Source organism: Manacus candei, unplaced genomic scaffold, assembly GCF_025592945.1.
Source record: "Manacus candei isolate 608988 ecotype Guabito, Panama unplaced genomic scaffold, ASM2559294v1 h1tg000050l, whole genome shotgun sequence".
Taxonomy (NCBI): Eukaryota; Metazoa; Chordata; class Aves; order Passeriformes; family Pipridae; genus Manacus; species Manacus candei.
Window position 1 is genome coordinate 13,541,472 of NW_026138098.1, and position 20,069 is coordinate 13,561,540.

General features: G+C 52.1%; 2 protein-coding genes across 8 annotated transcripts in view; both read right to left on the minus strand.

Moving 5' to 3' along the window:
• WBP1L (WW domain binding protein 1 like) overlaps window positions 1-9,750 on the minus strand; it is a 58,566-nt gene extending 48,816 nt beyond the window's left edge. Inside the window, exon 1 of one of the 3 annotated variants that reach the window (XM_051800506.1) lies at window positions 9,597-9,750. In XM_051800506.1, the coding sequence (XP_051656466.1) occupies window positions 9,597-9,683 (87 nt within the window). In that variant the 5' untranslated portion in view covers window positions 9,684-9,750. The remainder of the gene's footprint in view (window positions 1-9,596) is intronic. The other 2 variants (XM_051800509.1, XM_051800511.1) reach the window with 2 other exon arrangements.
• A 3,235-nt stretch (window positions 9,751-12,985) lies between these two features.
• On the minus strand, window positions 12,986-19,911 carry SFXN2 (sideroflexin 2). 5 transcript variants are annotated; one of them, XM_051800492.1, is made up of 12 exons: window positions 19,746-19,910; window positions 19,069-19,241; window positions 18,591-18,761; window positions 17,387-17,485; window positions 17,154-17,229; window positions 16,991-17,076; window positions 16,221-16,281; window positions 16,083-16,149; window positions 15,475-15,524; window positions 15,116-15,165; window positions 14,832-14,879; window positions 12,986-14,426 (listed from the first exon to the last, which is right to left on the minus strand). In XM_051800492.1, exons 2-12 carry the CDS (start codon window positions 19,227-19,229, stop codon window positions 14,327-14,329), a joined length of 969 nt encoding a protein of 322 aa, XP_051656452.1. In that variant the 5' UTR covers window positions 19,230-19,241; window positions 19,746-19,910; the 3' UTR covers window positions 12,986-14,326. The 5 variants fall into 5 exon arrangements, with proteins under 5 accessions (XP_051656452.1, XP_051656453.1, XP_051656450.1 ...); XM_051800493.1 differs by lacking the exon at window positions 14,832-14,879; XM_051800490.1 differs by having other exon boundaries at window positions 15,475-16,149.
• Window positions 19,912-20,069: the final 158 nt, after the last annotated feature.

Consider the following 20,069-nt stretch of genomic DNA (forward strand, 5'->3'; position numbering starts at 1 on the left):
TCTCAGAGCAAGGATACAAATAAACAAAAAAATCAACTTTTTCTGTGTAATAGCTACAACAACAGCTGCAGCTCAGCCAGCCTTCAGATTACACTCCTGCAAGGTACAGTTTCATGGATACAAATGCACCTTCCATTTGTTTGGTTCCAGAAGATCAAGATGCAAGGGGCACACACCACCCAGACAGGGTGAACATCTCATCTGGTGCTGTTTTGCTCCCCTGCATACCTCTGCATTCTCAAGCCAAATCCAAAATGTTCACTGCTTGCATATGCAGATTCAGGCCTCTTTTATTAGGACACACCAAATGTATTTAATCCTTTGACTGTGCTTCTGAAGTCTTTTAGAGTAGGATCGTAGCAAGAAGAGTTTTGGGTACACACTGCTAGATAATATGACACAGACGAGAAACCATCAGTGTCACTCATTCTGTTTCCCGAAGTTTATCTGCTCTGTTAAAGGCTGTGAAAAAAGGAGATTAGGCTGAGATTCGTCCACCTAAGGAATTCAGCAAGCCCTTACATTTCATATCAGCCTGAAGTTACATGCCATCAAAGGTGAAACGAGGCAAAACCAGATTTGTCTGGCCCTTAATCTAAAGTTTTCCTGGCACAATGCTTCTCAATAAACATATATCATGCTGAAAATACAGGAGGACTACTTCAGCTGGTCCATCTACAGAAAGCAGACTGCAAGTTTCAGAACAAAAAACAATCACTCCAGACCTCCTGAATTCATCTTTAGCAGGATGATCCTTGGACTTTGCAGTCAAAGGATGGGCCTAAGAGCACAAAATGTGTCTGAGGAGAAAAAAACTCCCAACTCTTGTTCCCACAGCCTAACCACTGGTTTAGGATGATCCCAGACTCTGAAAAGTAGAGATACAAGGACAGAGCAGGAAAGCAAGAAATTCAGTAAAAACAATGAGCCACAAACATGAGAGTGATATTAATAACCAAGTATGTGAGATGCAAAACTTCCCTAGTAAGATGGGTAGGAAAAAGGAGCAAAACAATGAGACAAAGAGAATACAGCTAGGGAAAGGAGAGGAAAATAACTTAAGAGCTCTTATTTTTGACAGGGTGATTTAAGACAGGCTCTGTTGGAGTCCAGGTGATAAGTGTCAGTAAATGGAGACAATCAGCAATGACAGATGTCTGCAAGCCTGTTTTATCTAAGTTCAGATCACAGGAGACTGGAGAGTCAAATGCAAGCTGTTTGTGAAGTCTGCATCTTCTAAAAAGACAGAAGTCAAAACGACAAGGTAATTTGAAGACAACACAATACAGACATACTCCTCCTCTTCAGCATTCACTGTTCGAAAAGCAGTCTGCAGACCAACAAATGAGACAACCAGTAAGAAAAGGGGGAATTCATCACACAGGAGACCCAGACATGAGTCATGACCTTCACATGCATTCAGGTAGCTTCCTTACATGCTTTCCAAGCAGAATAAAGGTCTTTCAGATAGTATCTCAAGAAAAGTCTTTCCTACCCCCACAAGAGGGGGGAGTTTGGTAATTTTACAATTACAATTGATGAGCAGGATGTGATGAAGTCAGCCCAGTGTCCTGGCCTTGAAGACACTGCCTTCTTCAAAGGTTTTGTTCAGTCTTTGCAACATCCCATCACCTCCTCCAGCCCTTCCCCTACCTCCTGGCTCAGTCTGACCTCAGTCACCATTTTACCCTTTCATTCCACACCAGTCACTCCCAATTCTTGTTTAGCTCAGCTCTAAAAGGTGCTTTTACAGCAGGCTCCGTGGGACGGATTTTCTGCCCACAATCAGTGGGATGGCTGTCACAGTGGATAATTTATGCAACAGAATGGCCTCATCTTCTGGACAGAGAAGACATGCAGTTCCTGTTGGCAATCCTCCACCACCTGGGATTTAAAGAGGATCCCACATAGAGAAAGAGGTTTTAAAAAAAAAAAAAATCAAGCAACCACTGATACATTATAAACAAATAAAAGTCTTATTACAAAGAGTGAGGAATACAGAACTTGGCAAGGGAGAGGACTTCTGCATATTTTGCACTCTTTCTGTAGCAGGACTCTCTGGTGGCTGCCACAATCACACCGCTGATTTGACTGACAGCATTATCCCAGACTGTAGTGATTATGAGTTCTGGTTCCATAATAAGTAAAAAAAAAAAAGTCTCTCGTGGACAACAGTACTTGACCTGCTGGTCATATCTATGTGCTGGGACACAAGAGAAAAGAGTCATTCAGTTCTACTCATTAAAAACGCCTCTGCACAGTCTGTGAGTGTCTTCCCTGCTTCCAAAGGAACACTTGACACCTTTTACACAGGGAAAGCTCAGGATGGCTGGTGAGATTCCTGGAAAAACACACTCTTCATAGCTGTTTCTACAGCTTATCAAGCCTTTCTCCCCTTCAATTTACTGTTCAGACAGTGGGAGTCAAGAAGACAAACAAAAGTAGCTCTGTAACTACTGGAGCTCCATAAAGCTGACCTCCAATCAGTTCGTTCCACGAGGCTGACTGACTTTGCAGGCTCAGAAACTTTGAGCTCCAGCTGAGGCTTTGGAAGAAGCCAGGGGATGTATCAAGTCAGTCAACCGAACTTACAAATTTTCCAGGGCTAATAAGCTTGCAAATGTAGCTTCTCACTCAAGGATGAGTCCCTGTTTGTTTGCGTTTTTTTAAACTGTCTCTATGCCTACCTCTTTCCAGGAATTCTGGTGAATTCCTGGCATCTTTGAGGTCTCTTGCTATCAAATTTGGTTTAAGTTGGCCAGTAGCTTCAGAATTAATGGGGAGACAGACATTGATAACTGCATAAAGCTCACCTCCTTCTGTGAACTATCTTCTTTCATTGATAAAATCCTTTTCCTGCTCAAGTCACTCTCTGTCCCACTCCAGTATATTTAGCAAATCAGTATCTTGACAAGCTCCTTCGGCCTGAATTAGAGCCAGGATAGGGTTAGTTTTTGCTTTGACCATATTCCCTCCCAGATCTCAAAAATAAACCCCCACAAACGAACAAAACAAACAAGAAAACCCCAAACCAAAACACAAAAAACCAAACCCAAACAAAAAACAAACCCTTGAGCTGCCCCTGAAATTTCTATTACTGCTTTGCACACACCAAAACCAGAGATGACATAAAACCACATCACCACTAGAAGTAACAAACTTCCACCTCATAATAATGGAGAAGATTAAAGAAGGGAGAATCCTTTTCTTCACCGCTGGCAGATCTTTCCTTTCTCGAGGTTCATTCTTTCCTCTGCTAGTCCTAATGACTGCAGACACAATCCTAACGTCTTGATCCTCTATTAGAAAAGTCCCTGTTATCCCTTATTTTCTAAACCCAGCACCCTGCAGCTTGTCAGTCCTGGTAGCTGCTTGCCATAGCCACCTACACACCTCTGCCACCCGTTGTCAGCAAGAGGCCAGCAGCATTTTAAATGGCAAAAGCTCTGTCCCCTGATGCACTGGGGATTTCTGCCATGCCCAAACCATCACTTGATAGCAAGCCTCCCGTGCTTGGTGGGAGTGGTTGGATTTGATTTAAAATATGCTGGCATTAAAGTGCTTGTGAAGAAGGAACAGTCAGAAAACTGCATCTAAATCTCCTACACAACCCAGTTCTCACATCCTTTTCTTTGGATCAGCCTCGGGCAATGCCAGGTGGATGGAGACTGGCTCAGCAAAGGCCTGCAGACCAGCAGCACCACAAGCTGCCTCCACACAAAATAAAGTCTCTCCTTTCTATTTGCAGGTGTTGTTCAGGGCACAGCATTGGCCACACTGGCACTAAATGGTTTGGCCTGCTGTCTCAGCCTGCCAGCATCACCTCACTTTGCACCCAGCAAGCCCCGGCATGGAAAGTGCTCTGTTACAGTTTCACAAGCCATTGCAGAGACCACAGCCATCATCTAAAAATAATACTGGGGGCAGTGATCTCACTGATAATCACATCATTAGAGGAGAATCAAATTCCTCCTTGTCCAAGCAGATAAACAGCAGGTCTCTGCAGCACCTTGAGCCTTCCTTTGCAGTCAAATAGTATCTGCAAAATCACAGAAAAAGCTTCATTTGTGACTGCCATACCAACATGCTTCTTGTAACAGGCAAGGTAAGGGCATGCAATTCCTGCTTAGCAAGCCTGTTCTCTCCAGCCAGTTGTTATTTCAGGCATGTTTATTATGTGCACTGTTCACAGGCTCAGCCTCACAGAGCTCCATTGCCACAGGTTTTGGCATCTCAAAACCTCTCTTCTTAGCTGTGGGCTTTCTAACCACATAAGACAGCAGGGGGAGGGAGGGACCCAACTTCCCTGTCAGCATCTCTCCATGAACTCATACAGGAGTACCATCCCTCCCCTGTGCTCACTTTCTTCTGACTCGGAAGCACAGACCAAAATCTGGCACAATCAAGTTGTCCTGTAATGTGCAATGAGTATCTCTGCCCTGCCATGACTAATGGCCCTCCTGAGATTGTCACCAGCCCTGCCCTAGAGACATCTCTGACATGCTGAGTTCTTTCCCCCACGTTGCAAAAACAGCAGTGCAGCTTGCCAGGTTATCCTGGATTCATGAACCCCCCTCAAACAAATGCAAGACAGGAGTGTGTAGAGCCACAAAGTCACTGGTTAAATGCATTAATAAGCTGAGAAGGTTCCTATGCAGCTAACCAGAAAGGGCAAATTCTTACCCTGTACCCTGTAAAATAGAGCAGCTCAGCTCAGAGGAACATCCCCAAATCCAGCACCAAATACACGCGTTGTCAGGAGACAGAACAAAAGGCCATGTGCAGCTCGGCATTACTGAAACTGCAGGACGTGCCTGACAAGGAGACATTTGTATAGGCACAGCCACAACCACGGGGCACATCAGAGACAACACTGAATGGAGAAGTAGGCCAGAGGATCACCAGCCCAATAATAGCTTTTTGCCACAAGCTAATGTCTGTTCAATCATGCCAATCCTCCCAATATGACTTAAGGGGGGAAAAAAAGCAAAAAGAAAAGGTAGGCGGTTTGCATTTACTAAATATATCACCCATTACCTCAGAGGATGGCCATATGTTTTCAGATTATAAAGAAATACAAACTATTACCGACATTAATGCCTTTCTAATACCACAGAAAGACAAAGGTGAACTTCAGCACAACCCTGGGTTAATACAGGCTGACAGAGCCATATAAAAGAGCACAGTTTCCACTTTTGCCTGCAGAAAAGCAACTGCTGAAGATGCTTAGAGGAGCAGCACCTTTAGGAATCAAAGAGAGGGTTCAATGGCTGTTTGAGCCAGGGTTGAGTAATTGCTGTTGAAATGTGGCCAAACACCGAGCTCATCCATTCCTCTGCCTCACTAGAGGAACTGATGGCAGGATCACCACTTTGGGCAGGATCCCTACTGCCCAGCAGCACTGCACATGCCAGAGCCACTGCTCAGGGATGCTCCCACCAGCCAGATGAGGCTGACCTGGCTCAACAGGCTGGGAGGATGGAAAAATCCCCAACCACAACGAAACAACGCTGGCAGATGAAACTTTCCAAGTTCCCTTCCAGCACAGCACGACTCTGCAACAGCTGCCCAAGTTTATTCTTAAAGAGGTGTTATGTTTTTGCTAACTAATATTTGCAGGGTGGTAGGGAAATCCTCAGAAAGGCAATGACAGGTCCCAGTCACAGAGCTGCCTTGACTCTGCTGAAGAAAACTGCCACACTCCTCCCCAGGATTCACTGGACATTTTCAGACCAGGCTTTCATCTGCTGCCCAGCTGCAGAGATGCAAGGAGCATTGTGTGTAATTGTGAGGGCAACTCACAAACAAAATTTAATCATTGGGAAGGTGTGCTGTACAGATGAGACACTGGAGCTCACGGTGGTATAATCATCACAGAGCGAGCAGTCCTTAATCCAGCCTGCACAGTTATTTAGAGGTTCCTGTTCTGAGCAAGTACACCACGTACTTTGATCTCTGCTGCCTCCTGCCAAAACTGTGGAAATTAGCAACCAAGAGTCACAAAGATATCATGGCAGACAAAACAGATACTATGGTTATATAAGCAGCTCTCCTCCTGGAGGATCCTGGTGCACTTCAGGAGAGACTGAAGGGCAGTTATAACTAATTACCTTTACCTTAATCAAAAAAGTTGCCTTAAATTTAGAGATGAGGAGCCTCTGTTCCGTGTGAGTAATTGAAACTTTGCTGTTCAGTTCACAAACTACCTGAAGTGATGCTCTGAAAGGGCCTGAATCCTGCCAACCCATTGTATGAAGTGTAGTAACTCTGATTGGTGCAATCAGAGCTGTGGTCACAGCCTTGGACAGAAACTCTGTGTTACAGGGGTGTTAGCCACAGTGACAGTCATGCTCAGTTCTTCCTTACAGCAAGGATCTTTGTCACATATGATGAATCATGCCTCAAGTCACAGCACTTCAAGCAAACTCTTTAATTTGGGATGAAATCGGTCTTTACGAGCATGCTTCTGCCAGATTTTGGCTCAAAACCACCTTAGTAGAGAAAGACGGATTCCACAGACTTTGTCACATAGTTAACATTCACTTAAATCTCTTGTTTTTAAAGAAAACAAAAGTTGAGAAAACTATGTGATAATTAAGCTGCAGGCATGGGAAGCAGACAGATAGTTGAGGCAGTCAAATAACCTTTATTCTGCCCTGTAGAGGCAAACTACAATAGAAAAATGATTAATGTTTGAGGCTTTTCATTACAAATTTGATCCAGTTCATTTTAAAATGTATTAAGTTCTTATTTCCTTTTCCCTCAAACCAGAGGGGAACAACCAGCTAAGGTGTGCTGCTAAGGCTATACTTCTATGGCTAGATAAAACTGAGCATGGCTAGATTTCTTCTTCCTGTGACACTTCTCCTGATTTTATTATATAACTGCAATATTCTGCTTGTAATCTACTGAGAAACTCCAGTTAACTGAGCTTTGTGCTCGTAATTACAAATGAAAGTACAGTGAATAGTCACGTAGACAGATAACTTGGTTTCAAGACAGTGATGAGCTAAGTATCACCTTTCTCCTCCATCTACCTTAGTCAAAAGAAAGATCTTTGATGATCCTGGGCAGCCTGGACTTATTTTAACCTGAAAAGTCAGACTCTTCTGCAGAGCACAGTGTGTTCTCGGGAATGTTTGTTCAGTGCAGCTAGGCAGTACAGCTCCACCTCCCGAATTATTTAGAGGACACATTTCCTGCAGCACCTCCCAGCCTTAGACCACCAAGTCTGTGGGACAGTTCTTCCAGGTGAGGAGGGACAGACCCTGAACAGGAAGCAGAGGCTTCCCTGGAAAGCAGAAGCAAGCAGAGCATAGCAGATGTCTGCAAGGTAGACAGAAGTAGACAGCAGTCACCAGAGGCAGGAAGGGCAACAACACTGGAGAGGACAAGAGGCAAATGTTGTCAGGGTTTCAGTAGAAATATGGGAACTCCTGGTGCAGAGATCTTTCAAGTCCAACACTGTCCCTCTGCAGGGCTTCTCTACAAACCCATCAGCTCTGAGGAAATCCGGCTCTAAGGCAACACCAAAGCAGATGAAGTTTTGTTACATGCTTAGTTTCAAGATCCTATATTACCACTTTTGTTTTTGAGTGAGCAGCTGTCAAACTCTATGAAGTGAGATAATACCAGTCTTTTGACAGAGTCTACATTTAAGATCTAAAATAAACTGTGAGAGTTTTATATAGACAAACTGTGGAAAGGAAATAAGTAAAGGATGCATCCGTATCCAAGTGCTCTTAAAGAAAACGTAGGCAGCCAAAGCTCTTCTCTCCCACACTCATGTATTATACCACTCAAGACTTATTATTTTAGGATTATTTCCGGTGCACTGACTGGAGAGGATATCCAAAAGTCACATATGCAACTACTCCACAAGCAACCAAGCTGTACGATTGCTTCCACACCCTTCTCCTTTTCCTTTCCTCCTTTTCTACTTCCTATTCCTTTGACTGATGTAGAAGCTGTGTGAGGCAGGGAGCATCTTGCACAGTCTTCAGAGCAGGTATGGCATTTTTATTAGCACACGTAGGGTTGAAGACATTCACAGCTTCCATACAGATAATCCCATCACCTGACCACTGCTCACAGCTGGAATGCCACAAGAACCAGAGAGCAAAACGGACCCAAGATGTACCTTTAGTTTATGTGCCTCAGCCTGAAGATGAAACGGAGCAAGCACCAGGACCTCCATCTGTTAAAGGCAGTTGAGACAGCATGGAAAACACACAGTTCAACACAATCCTGCACCTGGCTCACTAGGGAAGCTACAGCGAAGCCTTACCACAATATGCCTGAAGGGGATTTGGGATGGCACTACCAACAGGGAATTACACAGCTCTCAGCATCTTGAAAAGAAGAAAATTCAAGAGGGAGATAACATCTGTAGTCGTGGAGGAACTCCTCACCTCCTCCTCCTGCAGAAGTATTGGGAAGTATTTCAGTGGACTCCTTCCAGAAAGACACTGTCTGTCTGCACCCCTGTGACATTAAGCACAATGCACCCCACGGCATCTGTGACCTTCAACAAATGCAAACTGCAGTTTTTATCTTACACAGAATACACCACGTCAAACCAGAAGTCATCATATTCCATCTACGTTCTACATGGGGTGAAAAAGACATATTGCCTCCACAAATGAGAAGATCCAGGTTGCGCACAGGTTGCTAGGCCCAGTGCAGTCCTCTCCGAGTGTCACCGAGCACACACCAAGGCGGGAGAGGTTTACAGGCACCTACAGTGCTGGACTCAAGACCGTCACTGGAGATCTCAACAGCACCAACATTGCCGCATAGACAGGAAACAGAGTAAAGAGATGAAAAAGACAGAATCAACTTCATTAAAACCCTTTCCAGGCATAATGAAGGCAGTAAGCAGGTGGTCAGAGACTACCAAGACAAGGCCTAGTTGCCCTCATCCCAGCTGAAACATGATCCCTCTTCCTTCCCCCTGCCCACAGGAGGTTTGCACGGAATCTCCTCTGCTGTTCCTGGCACGGGAAGACCAGCTCACCTGTCTTGGGCAGCACCGCTCAAGTCCCACTTCCCTGCTGACCCAGGTCCTCTGGCCAGCTGCCCCACTGCCACCCTGCAGCTCACCCCACACCACCTTCAGCACTGCCCCCTCACAGGTCACCTTGTTCCCTGTCACTACCCCCAAAAGTCACCTGCACCTCCACCCGCAGGCCCGCGCCAGCTCCAGCCTCCTGCCCTCACTACAGACACGTTTCCCACGGGCTCCAGTCAAACACCTTTCTCCCTCGTCCTGCAGCCACCCTGCCGCACAAAGCCCTTCCGAGCGGCACTGCCACCCGCTCCTGGAGCCCTGCAGCCGCTCTCCGTCCCCACGGCACACAGGGAACCCCGAACTCTGGGCTCTGCATCTCCTACAGCTTCACTTAAGCCACGGCGCTCCCCAAACCTCAGGCGGGACCCCAAAAGCCTCTTCCCCCAGACACCCCTGTCAGCCCCGCCGGACCCGCTGTCCCAAGGGCCGGCGCAGCCCCCCACATCCACAGCTGCCCCCCGTCCCAGGGACGCAGCCCCCCGCCACGACGCGACCCCAGAGCCCCCCGGGCGGCCCCCTCCCCTACCTGGGCGGGCTCCACGCCGGCGGGCAGCCCCTCAGGCAGGGCCTGGAGCAGCAGCAGGGCCATGGCGGCGCGGAGCCTCCTCGCCATCCCCCCCACCCCCCGCTCCCGCCTGGCCGGCCCGACTGCGGCCCGGGACGGGAGCCGAGGGGCACCCCGCGCCCGGGCCCGCCCCCGCCGCACGCCTATTGGGCGGGTGGCACGCCGCTCGGCTCACTATTGGCTCAGGGCGCTGTCGCTTAGGGCAAAACCGTGAGGGGCGGGGTCTGCGCACTGGGAGCTGCCATCTTGAGTGTGGCGCGGCGGGAAGGGAGCCTGGGGTGGGATTCGGGCCGCCATGTTTTGAGTGGCGGAACTGACTGGAAAGGGGTGCGGGGGCTGCGCCCCCCTGCAGTGGAACCTCGGGAGCAGAGCTGGGCACTGCGGAGGGGGGGGGGCATTGGCATCCTCTGGCTGCCACAGCCTCCCTGACACCTCGGCGGCAGCCAGGCACTCATCCTCCATTCTCCTGGTCACTCCTGGTTACCATGATCCCAGCTCAGCCTCCTCCCACATTGTCCCCAATCCCAACAGCTCGCCCGGTCCTGGGGCATGGAGAGGGTGCTGGGATGGCTGCATCAACATGATGCTTGACTCGAGTTGTCCGGTGGGCAGCTTTGTGTTGGTGCCAGCCCCACTGGGAGACAGGATCAGCATGGAGAGGAGGATCTCCCACTGCGGCTGGATCCCAGAGTTTCTCCATATGGCGATCCCTTGCACTCCCAGGAGGAGTAGGGGCACCGGCAATCGGGATTAATTCACAGCTCCGAGGAGACAGCCAGTGTTTCTGGGGCAGTGTCAGAGGGTTTCCACACTGCCTCTCCCAGTGTGCCAGGCAGCTTCTGTGCCAGATTGGCATGACAAGGTTTATAAGATGTTCAGATAACATGTTAAGAAAAGCCAGAAAAAAACCCCTGACTTAGCAGTTTATCTCCTGCCATGGCATTTTTTTATCAGGCCAGCACTCAGGCACACCTAGGCCGGCCCGATCAGCTCAGCCGCCTGCCCTGGCATGGGCGTTCACCCACTGCACATCGACCCAGCTCCCTCCTCATTCCATGGCAATTGGTTCCCCAGACTCCACCGGCCTTTGGAGCCGTCAGCCAAGCCTTTCTGCTGGGACTGCTGGTGCCTCAGGGAGCCCACCAGCCCCCCATGCCTGTACTCAGGCTCTGCTGCAGACCAACATGACATCTTTGGTGCGGTTGCCATTTGAAGGGAGGTTGTAAACATGCTGGAGCACTGACATTTCGGTCACAAACAGTTACTGAAGAAGCTTAATTCCTGTTCCCAGGTAGCCCTGAAATTAGAGGCACAGCAGGGAGATGGGCAGCAAGTTCGCCAGAGCACAGGACAAGCCCAGATCAGGTGTGACTCATTGCTAGAGAGCAATTAACACTTGCTGTTCTTCACAAGCGGGAGTGAGTCTGGCTCTGACTCCTGGCAATGAGGTTTCCTTTTCTGTTGTGATGAGAAATGGAGGCAAGGCTGGCCAGAACATGGGGACTTGCTGGCCACAGCTTGGCACTCTGCTCCCCAGTGACACCAAAGCAGGCTGGGGAGTTACTGTGGTTTTGGGGAGAGCTGAGAAGCACAGGCTGCAGCAACCATCTCCAGAGTGATGTGAGCTGTTGAGATGACTTGAAACCTTCCAGGGAGACTCGAGCTACAACCTACAAACCTAGAAACCCCACTGAGCTAAACTGTCAGCTGGCATAAATCCATGTCGATTTGAAAAGGGAATCCACTGCCGTAAGCTCGGGGTGGGGGGAAGGTCTGTCTAAAGGATCGTTTGACAATTCTCTGAGCCCAGAGCAACCCTTTTCCTCTGCCCATGAGCAATAAACTGCACCATGCCCCACTCCCCAGGGCAGGGGGAGAGCTGATGCAAGATGGCAATAGCTCTTCAGAGGGTCTCTGTGCTCCATTGCCCCTCCAGTATGGCTGGGGACAGGAATAAAGGAGTGGCAAAACAGCTGAGGCTTTGCCACCATGGTCCCAGCCTTGGCTTCATGTGGCTGCTGCCCCGGCATTGCTGGCTGCAGAGCCCTCTGCCCTGCTGGGACCCCCCTAAACTGCCAAAGCAGGAAGGGTCAACAGCAAGAGCATGGCTGTGATGTACAGGGGAAGGGCAGTTTTAGGATGCTGCAGCACATTGTTTTACAAGCATTGCTGTGCACCCAAGCATGCCAGAGGCACCTTGGACCCAAACACAGCCCAGGCAGCTAGAGGTACCTTTCTGAAAGTCCTCAAAGCTGTTTTGGGTGTAGGAGGAGAGCAGCTTGAGTTAAGGAGCTTAAGGAAAGCAGAGAGTGGAGATGTCTCCTTGTAGCTTCTCCCCACGCCCAACAGGAGTGACATCTGTTTCACTTCATGTGCTTATCTGTTATTTTAATTGCACTTTAACAAGAGATCTAATAATGCCAAGGGAACAGATACACAAGTTTGAACATGTTTTCCTACTTTCTACTGGCCTATTAATTATTTCAGAGCTCTTTTACAGCTTTCTAGCTGTAGCTACATGTGGTTGGAGACATTGTCCTCTCCCTGTTGCAGCTTGGGCAGAAGCAAACCTGTTGTGGATACAGCTTGGCCCTTCGAGAAGTACCTTTAAGGTTTGTCTGCTCTCTCTGTAGGAGCAGAGTGGTTAATGTGTCTCTACTCAGGCACGTAGCTGATGTGAGAATCCCTGGGGGATCTGGTATATATCCCTGGCTGGAGAGAGGAGCGTGGACCTTCTGCTGGGCCAAGGGGCTCTGGGAACAGCCATGTCATATGGCTTGTTAGAAACACGCTTGTCCCACCAAGGGATGTTCATCAGCAAGCAGAGAGCCTGGGTGCAGCTGATTAAAAGCAAGGGCTTTAGCCCAGGACTTGGGCTCCTTCCTCCTCCAAAAATAGGCTGCATCAAACTCAAGCTGCTCTTCTTCAGGGTGGGAGAGGCCTCATGGCAGACCCAAGTTAGCATCATGCAAACTCTGCCGGGCCAAGAAGATAAACAGCACCATGGGTGTAGGAAGGGTCACCCAGTGTCATCCCCCCAGTTCCCACAATGGGATAAGTGTCACCATGAACACAGCACTATTGCCTTTTATCACTTCTCTTGGGACTGTTTGCAGCCCCAAGAACCATTTGAGGAATGCTGCATTGGATGCCCAAAGATTTCAGAATTCATGCCAACCCTTACACTCTTCTTCCTTCTCCTGGCCCCTGTGCTGACCCTCACCCTGGTGCCTGGTCAGTCACAAAGCCCACACCTTTCCCTTTCAAGGCAAGCATGAGACCCACATACCAACCCAGCCCAGCCCAGGGAACCAGACACAAAGAGACCAGTCAGGAGCAGACCCCACAACTGTTTTTTAAAAATCATTGCATTTATTTTTCAACCTTCCTCTGTTGTTTGAAGTGCTGGTATTCAGAGCCCAAGTTAATACAGCTCTGTGACAAGAAAGACAAGTAGCTACTGGAGAGGGTCCAGCAGAGGCCACGAAGATGATGAGGGGTCTGGGGCATCTCTCCTGTGAGGAGAGACTGTGTGAGCTGGGCCTGTCTGGGGAAGACTGAGAGAGGATCTCATCAATGCATATATATATTGCAAAGGCAGGTGCCATGAGGATGGTGCCAGGCTCTTTTCAGTGGTGCCCAGCGACAGGACAAGGAGTAATGGCCATGAACTAAACGACAAGAAGTTCCACTTCAACATGAGGAAGAACTTCTGTGCACTGAGGGTGGTAGAGCACTGGAATAGGCTGTCCAGGCAGGTTGTAGAGTCTCCCTCTCTGGAGATATTCAAAACCCACCTGGATGCCTTCCTGTGTCACCTGCTATAGGTGACCCTGCCTTGGCACTAGATCATCTGCCTAGGCAGACTAGATGATCTTCAGAGGGTCCCTAACAATTGTGTGATTTTGTGACACCTGTGTCTTCTTCCCCCATCTAAGGGGGCATAGAGACAGCTGTGCCCCAAAGCTGCAGGTCCATGGTCCTACTTTGGGGACAGTGAGATGTGGGACAAGGGTGACAGCTGGCTTTTGCGATCAGAGGAATGAAAAAATTAGAGCTTAAAAACCATTAGCTATTTCTTTCCTGGATTGCAAAGTGAATAAAACCTGAACCTGAGAGCAAGGAAGGCATAGTCCAAGCACTGGCCTCTGGACTTCGGGATACTCCCTGTGCAGAGGGGACAGGTCCCTTCATGCCTGCCAAGGCATGATCCAGGTCTTGGTAAGAGGCTACTGTGGAGGTTTAAGGCAGGAATGTGGTTTGATTGCTGGTACAATGGCAGGACAACTGCTTTCGGAGGTAGAACTGTGCTTTGAGCTCCAAGTGAGAGAGCCTGATGCCTTGTGGGGCCAAGTCCAGTGACCACAAAAGGCTCAGACAGGCTGGGCAGATCCTCCTGCACTGGGCCAGAGGAAGGCGCAGGAAATACAGGCATTACTCAAGGCAAGAGGGATGTGGGGAAGCACAGACACAGCCAGCAGCAGATGGGGGAGGCTCAGGACAAGCCTAGGTGCTGCAAGCTGGGCACACAGAGCCAGATTCTGCTCCTCCAGTGGAAGGAGGCAGCAGAGAAGATGCTGGGCTGGGGAGCAGATCTGGCTGGACTGTGCTTCTGATCCCTGCTCAGGGGACACGGTACTGGTGGTGGCAGGGGGCCGGAGAGGTGTGATGGCTCCTGAGGTGATCTCCTTTCACAGCCCCTTGTTAAAATAGACATACGGCACTTTGTCCCCGTGCTTGGCCACAATGCTGTCACGCAGCTCCAGCTCAAGGTCAGCCAGCGCAAGGGAGCTGTGGGGAGACGGGGTAGACACTGAGACCTGTGATCCTCCTCCCCAGCCACCAGTCAAACCACCCTCCCTTCCCATTGCCATTTGAGGCCCTCTGCATTCCCCGGGATCTTGAAGGCTCATGTCAAGACCCACCACCCATCCCTGGCATCCACCACTCCGAGTGCTGGAGGGCAGAGAGCTGCCCTTAGAGCTGGGTGTCCCATTGCTCCCAGTACAGAGCTCAAAGAGCAGGGCAGGCACATGCTCTCCTGCTGCCCTGGGCACCAGCATGTACAGGAAAGCGCTGCCTTGAGTTGAAGGGTGGGTGTCCATCACGCTTCTCCTGGGATGGGCAGAGAAGACCTAGGGGAGGGGGAAGTCTCCCGAGGTCTCATGCAGGAGGGGGAAGGAGTGTGACAGGTACCATCTCTGTGGGAAGAGGGCACAGGCTGCTGGCACCATGAACAGGAGGCTGTGGGACAGAAGAGCCGAACGTTAGTGCTGGGGATCACAGCCCATATGCCCCTTGGCCACGGGGATCTCAGCCCAAAAGGTGCTGCTCACACCTCGTGACTCCCAATAACTGGGAAAAGCCCCAGCTGAAAGGCAAGGCTTTGCATTCCTCTGCTGGGAAAGAGGTATTTTTTCTAGCATCCCTTGGAGCCATGCTCCAGGCGCCCGCAGGTGTTTGAGCAGTGAGATACTTACAAGCCCCCGCAGAGCAGCACCTGCAGAGGCCCGTGGAGAACCCGGATTCGCTGCAAGGGAAGAGCTGGGATTGAGTCCCTGGGCCTCACCGCAAGCCCTGCTCACAGTGTGGGCAGACTTCTCCCCTCAATGGTGCTGAATGCCCAACGCCTCCAGTGTGCCACCAAACCCTGCAACTCTTCCACAGCCTCTCCATGTCACTCGAGAGACCTTTGGTGTATCGGTGACTTGAGTAGGGGGCAAAGCAAGCCAGGCTCTGCAACCCCCCATTTCATCTTCTGCATCTTGGCAGCTGGGAAGCAGGGCTGGGGCACCGCAGAACCTACTGGAAAACTGTGGCAGGGGAAATGTGAGCTCACCTGCATGAACGTGAATTTCTCCAGCCGCTCCATGATGATGGGCAAAATAACTAGGTACAGAGAGAAAAGGTCAGGCTCTTCCTGCAAGCCAGCCTGCAGGGCTCTCCCAGCAGCACTGTCCACCTGGAGGCCATGGCAGCAGCTAGTTGTGCTGAGGGCCACTGGGTGTTTGCTTACAGCAAGGATGTTAACCCACACAGATCCATCACCCAGGCAGCATGGTCCGTGCTCCTCATGCTCCCAATCCCTCCTGCTGGGCCTGCGGCATGTCAAGGGTCTCATGAGGTGAGGGGATGCTGGGCTGCTGAGCGAGGGGCTAGGGCCAGAGAGCATGAGATGTGTCCTTGTGGGGCCAAGCTGCCATGAGAGCACCCCATGTCCCCCACAGGCTGTGGGTTGGGATGAGGAAGCCTGGGGGCTTGAGGGACTCCGACTGGAATGGCAGGATAAGGAGATCAGCTCCATTTGTGGGATGAGACCAAATGACACCTGGGATGCAGTGCCACCCTCCCTCTTCTTCATGGGGGAAACTGAAGCAGGGGAGGGCAAAGTAGTGGGTCCCAGGGGAGTCCATGGTCCAGTCCCGCACCCTCCTGCCTTACACTCACTCATGCCTGGTGCTGCCATGGTGATCCTGGAGACCACAACCTGTGTGATGCCCTTCACTGCTGCCCTCTGCAAGCAAAAGCAGCAGGTGAGCCCCTGCAGCGCTGTGTCCCAGCCCAGACCTCCATCCCCAGACTCACTCTCGAGCGACCAAGCTCGTTGTTGTCCCCATCTGTCACTGTGATCCCATTGATGATCTCCCTGAAGGGGACAGGCAGCCATGAGTGGAGGCCAGGATGGTCGGGAAAGCATAAGAACACAGCAGTGGGGTGAGGGAGTGCCAAGGAGGTCCTCTGTGCTGTGCTGGCACAGCAGCACCGGCTGCCCCTGGGGCACGGGCTCCATCACCCCGGGGTGCTGTGGTCCCAGCCCAGCCGATGCTGCCATCTTCAGGGCGCAGCTGCGAGCAGGATCCAGCCGTGCCAGGGACTGACACTGCTTGGGACCCGCAGCCAAGCCAGGGGACAGTCCCTCACATAGCCCCCCACCTCCCTGCACTGCAACTTGTGGGGGACCCCAAGCAGCAGATACAGGTCTCCACATGGGCCCCACCTAGGGTGTACCAGCACCAGGATATCATGGACTGGGGCTCTCCCATCAGCACACACAGGAGACCTTTGGGTCTGAGGGATCTTCCGGCCCAGATCCCAGAACAGCTATCCTCAGCCCAAAATCCCCCTCCTGCTCCAGGCAGAGGCTGAGCCATCCCACCCGGCACCCTCCACCAGAGACACAGCACTGTAAAAACACAGACTCCCGTTCACCTCCCCCTCTATCCTCCCACCCTCTTCAACCCTTAGGGTGAGAATCCAAGGCAGGGTGACCAGGCAGCCCAGGAGCCCAGCTGCCACCAGGTTGCCTTGGGAAGGAGTTGGGTTCCTGGAGCTTCCTATCTGCACCTGACACTTACTGTTGCCGCATCATGGGAATATTGATACAGTTGGCAGCAGCCACAGCTGCAAAGGGGACCCAGCGGGCCAGCAAGGGGGGTGCTCGCTGTGGGAGACAGACTGGCATCAGTGCAGGAGGGCAGGATGTGCCTAGCTGCCCCACCTGGCCCCAGCCTGGCATACCTTGGTGTAGAGGTTGAGTCCCACTGCGGTGGCCAGGGCTGCACCGGTGGCTGTGACATAAGCCACGCCGATTTGCCTGGACAGCGATTTCCAAAGACAGGAGAGAACAGAAACACCAACTCTGACTCAACCCTGTTCCTTCAGTACCCAAGATGGGGCATAGGTGATCTTTACAGGGTCTCCAGGGGGGTGTCAACATAGAGGGTCCCTATTCTGTGCGTGGGATCACTCACCTCAGCGAGATGGGGGAGGCAGCATTACGGTTGGTGTAGTTGACGAAGGCATTGAAGGACTGGTTCACCCACTGCCAAAAAACCACAGCAGGCACCGTCCTGCAGAGGGAAGGGACCAGGAGAGCACACAACGGCTGTCATGGATGCCTGGCCTGTGCCTGTGGCCAGGCTTGGCAGTGAGCCAGCCAAGATGCCCTCAATATACTTGTCATGGTGACTCCAAAAGGAAACTGAGGAACCCTGGCAAAGCCACGAGCCAGTGGCAGAGCTGGGGAATGACCCAGGAATCCTGGCTGCCCTAGGGCTTTGGGGATCACAGGAGGGGGTCCAGCCCTGCAGGGCACTTAGGCAGGAGTGGGAGATGCAGCTCTTAGCAGGGCGGCAGCCATCCTGCTGGGCTGAGATAAGCCTTTGTCAAAGGGAGTAGCAAGGAGGGAACACATGGGGACAGAATAGGCTCTGGGGGACCAGGGTGCTTGGGCTTCTACTGGTGCCTCAGGAACATGGAAGTGGGGCAGGAAGGTACACAGGGAGATGTGGGTCTGAGCAGGCTTTGGGATGCAGGAAGGTGGAGATGGGCTGAGAAGAGAGTGACCCATCGGCACTGGGAGATCTGCCATCCAGACTGGACCTCATCAGCAACTGTCAAACCAGTCTAGCAAAGAGGGGTCAGATTGGATGGGGATCCAATGGGAAAGGAAGTGTATGATCTACATAGTCTGGAGACAGGATTGCTCACCCCCCCAGCAGCTATTTCAGCAGGTAAATGCAGGGAGCTCTCAGCAGGGGCTGGGGATGCTGAAACAACCTGGCCTGGGGGCAGATTTGGTTCTCAGTTCTGAGGACTGCTATGGTCCGCAGACCAAGAGCAGCAGCCAAGTAGGACTTGGTTGCATTAATCACTACAGGAGCTCTGGGAAGTGCTGAGCTGAGCTCAGTGTGAAGTGAGACCATCCTCAGCGATGCCAGAGGCTGAGGGGATCTGTGATGCTTCCACCACAGGCTGGGTGCTGGGGACAGGGCACAGGGACATGCATGGGGCTTGGCCATGGGACACAGGCAAGCACAGCAGCCATGGGCATGCCTTGGGCAGTACTCAGCCCCAGAGGAGGCAGACTGGCCACACTCCAGCCATCAGAGGACCTCTTGAAGGGCTGGAGGCTGTCGCAGCTGTGTCCCCAGCCTGGCAAACTCATGAACTCACCGATAGAACTGGAGCATGAAGCCGGTGATGGCCATGCCCCCTGGCACCTGGAAGGACATCCTCCCGATGAGGTTCATCTTCTCACCGCTGTCAGGGTGGAAGGCTGAGTCGTACAGCTTCTTGGCATAGAGCAGCTGCTCCTGGCTGCTTCCTGGTGGCACCAGCCCGGCCCTGCAAGCCCAAAGCCTATCGGGGAAGCTGCACAGACCTGCCAGCACCTGGCACTGCCGGAGCACAGAGCCCCGGGCATCATACATGAAAGGCAGAGGAAACATCTCCCATGAGAGATACATGTTACAGCTTAGGGCTCCTGGGAAGAGCCTGGGAAACTCTCCCAAAACTGCCTCCAGGGGATGTTAAGTCACAGTGTACCTGCTTGCAAATGACTGCCTCCATGTGCCTGCAGCACTGCAGAATGGTCAGGTATGGCAACGGGCACAGGGACGGCACCTGCCCTGGCTGTACCTCTGCCCCTCACCTGCAGCCTTCCACCAGGGCCTTGGCCCGGTCCAGCTCCTCCTCCGGCACCAGCACTGTCCGCGGGTCGGTGATGTTGAGGAAATGCTTCAGGCGCCCCACGAAGGTGCTCTGGTCCCAGCGCGGGGCGTCAATGTTGAAGCCAAGGGGAACAGTGGACATTTTGCTCTGGGTCTGTCCAGGGGAAGAAGGTGGCTCAGTCGGATCCTGCCTCACTTGCTCATTGAGTGCAGGCCTGCCATGGCCACAGGAGCGGTCAGCTGGGTGAGAGCCAGGGCAGGTTTATGTTTAACGGGATAGTTGGACTTTCAGCAGCCCTGAGCCTGGGAGCCTCCTGCACCCCTGTTGCCAGCAGAACACTGCAGCAAGGCTGCTCCTCCATACACCATCCCACTTGCATGGGGTCCCCCCCCTTGTGCTGCCCCTCAAAGCACCCAGAACCCCCTCCTTGGGGTGGGATATGCTGCACAGCACTGCAGGGCCCAGCTCGCCCCTTCCAGGGCTGCACAGCCCTGCCCTGTGAGCATTCTGTTTGGGAGAAGAGGCCGATGGTCACCTGGCTATTACCTCCTTTCGGATAGTTGTACAGAGCGATAAGATCTCCCCTAAGCCTCCTTTTCTCCAGGCTAAACACCTCCAGCTCCCTCAGCCACTCCTCATATAACTTGAGCTCCAAACCTTTCACCAGCTTCGTTGCCCTTCTCTGGAAGGCACGGCCCGGCCCGGCACAGCACAGCACGGCTCGGCTCGGCACAATCCCAGCTCGCCACGGCCCGGCCCGGTTCAGCTCGGCTCTGCACGGCCCCGGACACCACACCCACCGCCCAGCCCAGCCCTGTCCTGTCCTGCCCTGCCCTGCCCTGCCCTGCCCTGCCCCTGCCCCGCCCCTCCCCTCCCCTCCCGTCCCATCCCGTCCCATCCCGTCCCATCCCGTCCCGTCCCCACGTGTCCCACCTGCGCTCCCCGGGTCCCTCTCCCGCCCACATGTCCCGCCCCCGCCCC

What these genes read in the sequence shown, in the direction of transcription:
- SFXN2 (XM_051800490.1), bottom strand. Translation starts at nt 19,229, where the DNA reads ATGTCCACTGTTCCCCTTGGCTTCAACATTGACGCCCCGCGCTGGGAC. An exon ending in GCCTCCCCCATCTCGCTGAG is followed by an intron (nt 17,230 to 17,386) that starts GTGAGTGATCCC and finishes ATCGCTGTCCAG; the next exon opens with GCAAATCGGCGTGGCTTATG. An exon ending in AGAAATTCACGTTCATGCAG is followed by an intron (nt 15,166 to 15,474) that starts GTGAGCTCACAT and finishes CTTCCCTTGCAG; the next exon opens with CGAATCCGGGTTCTCCACGG.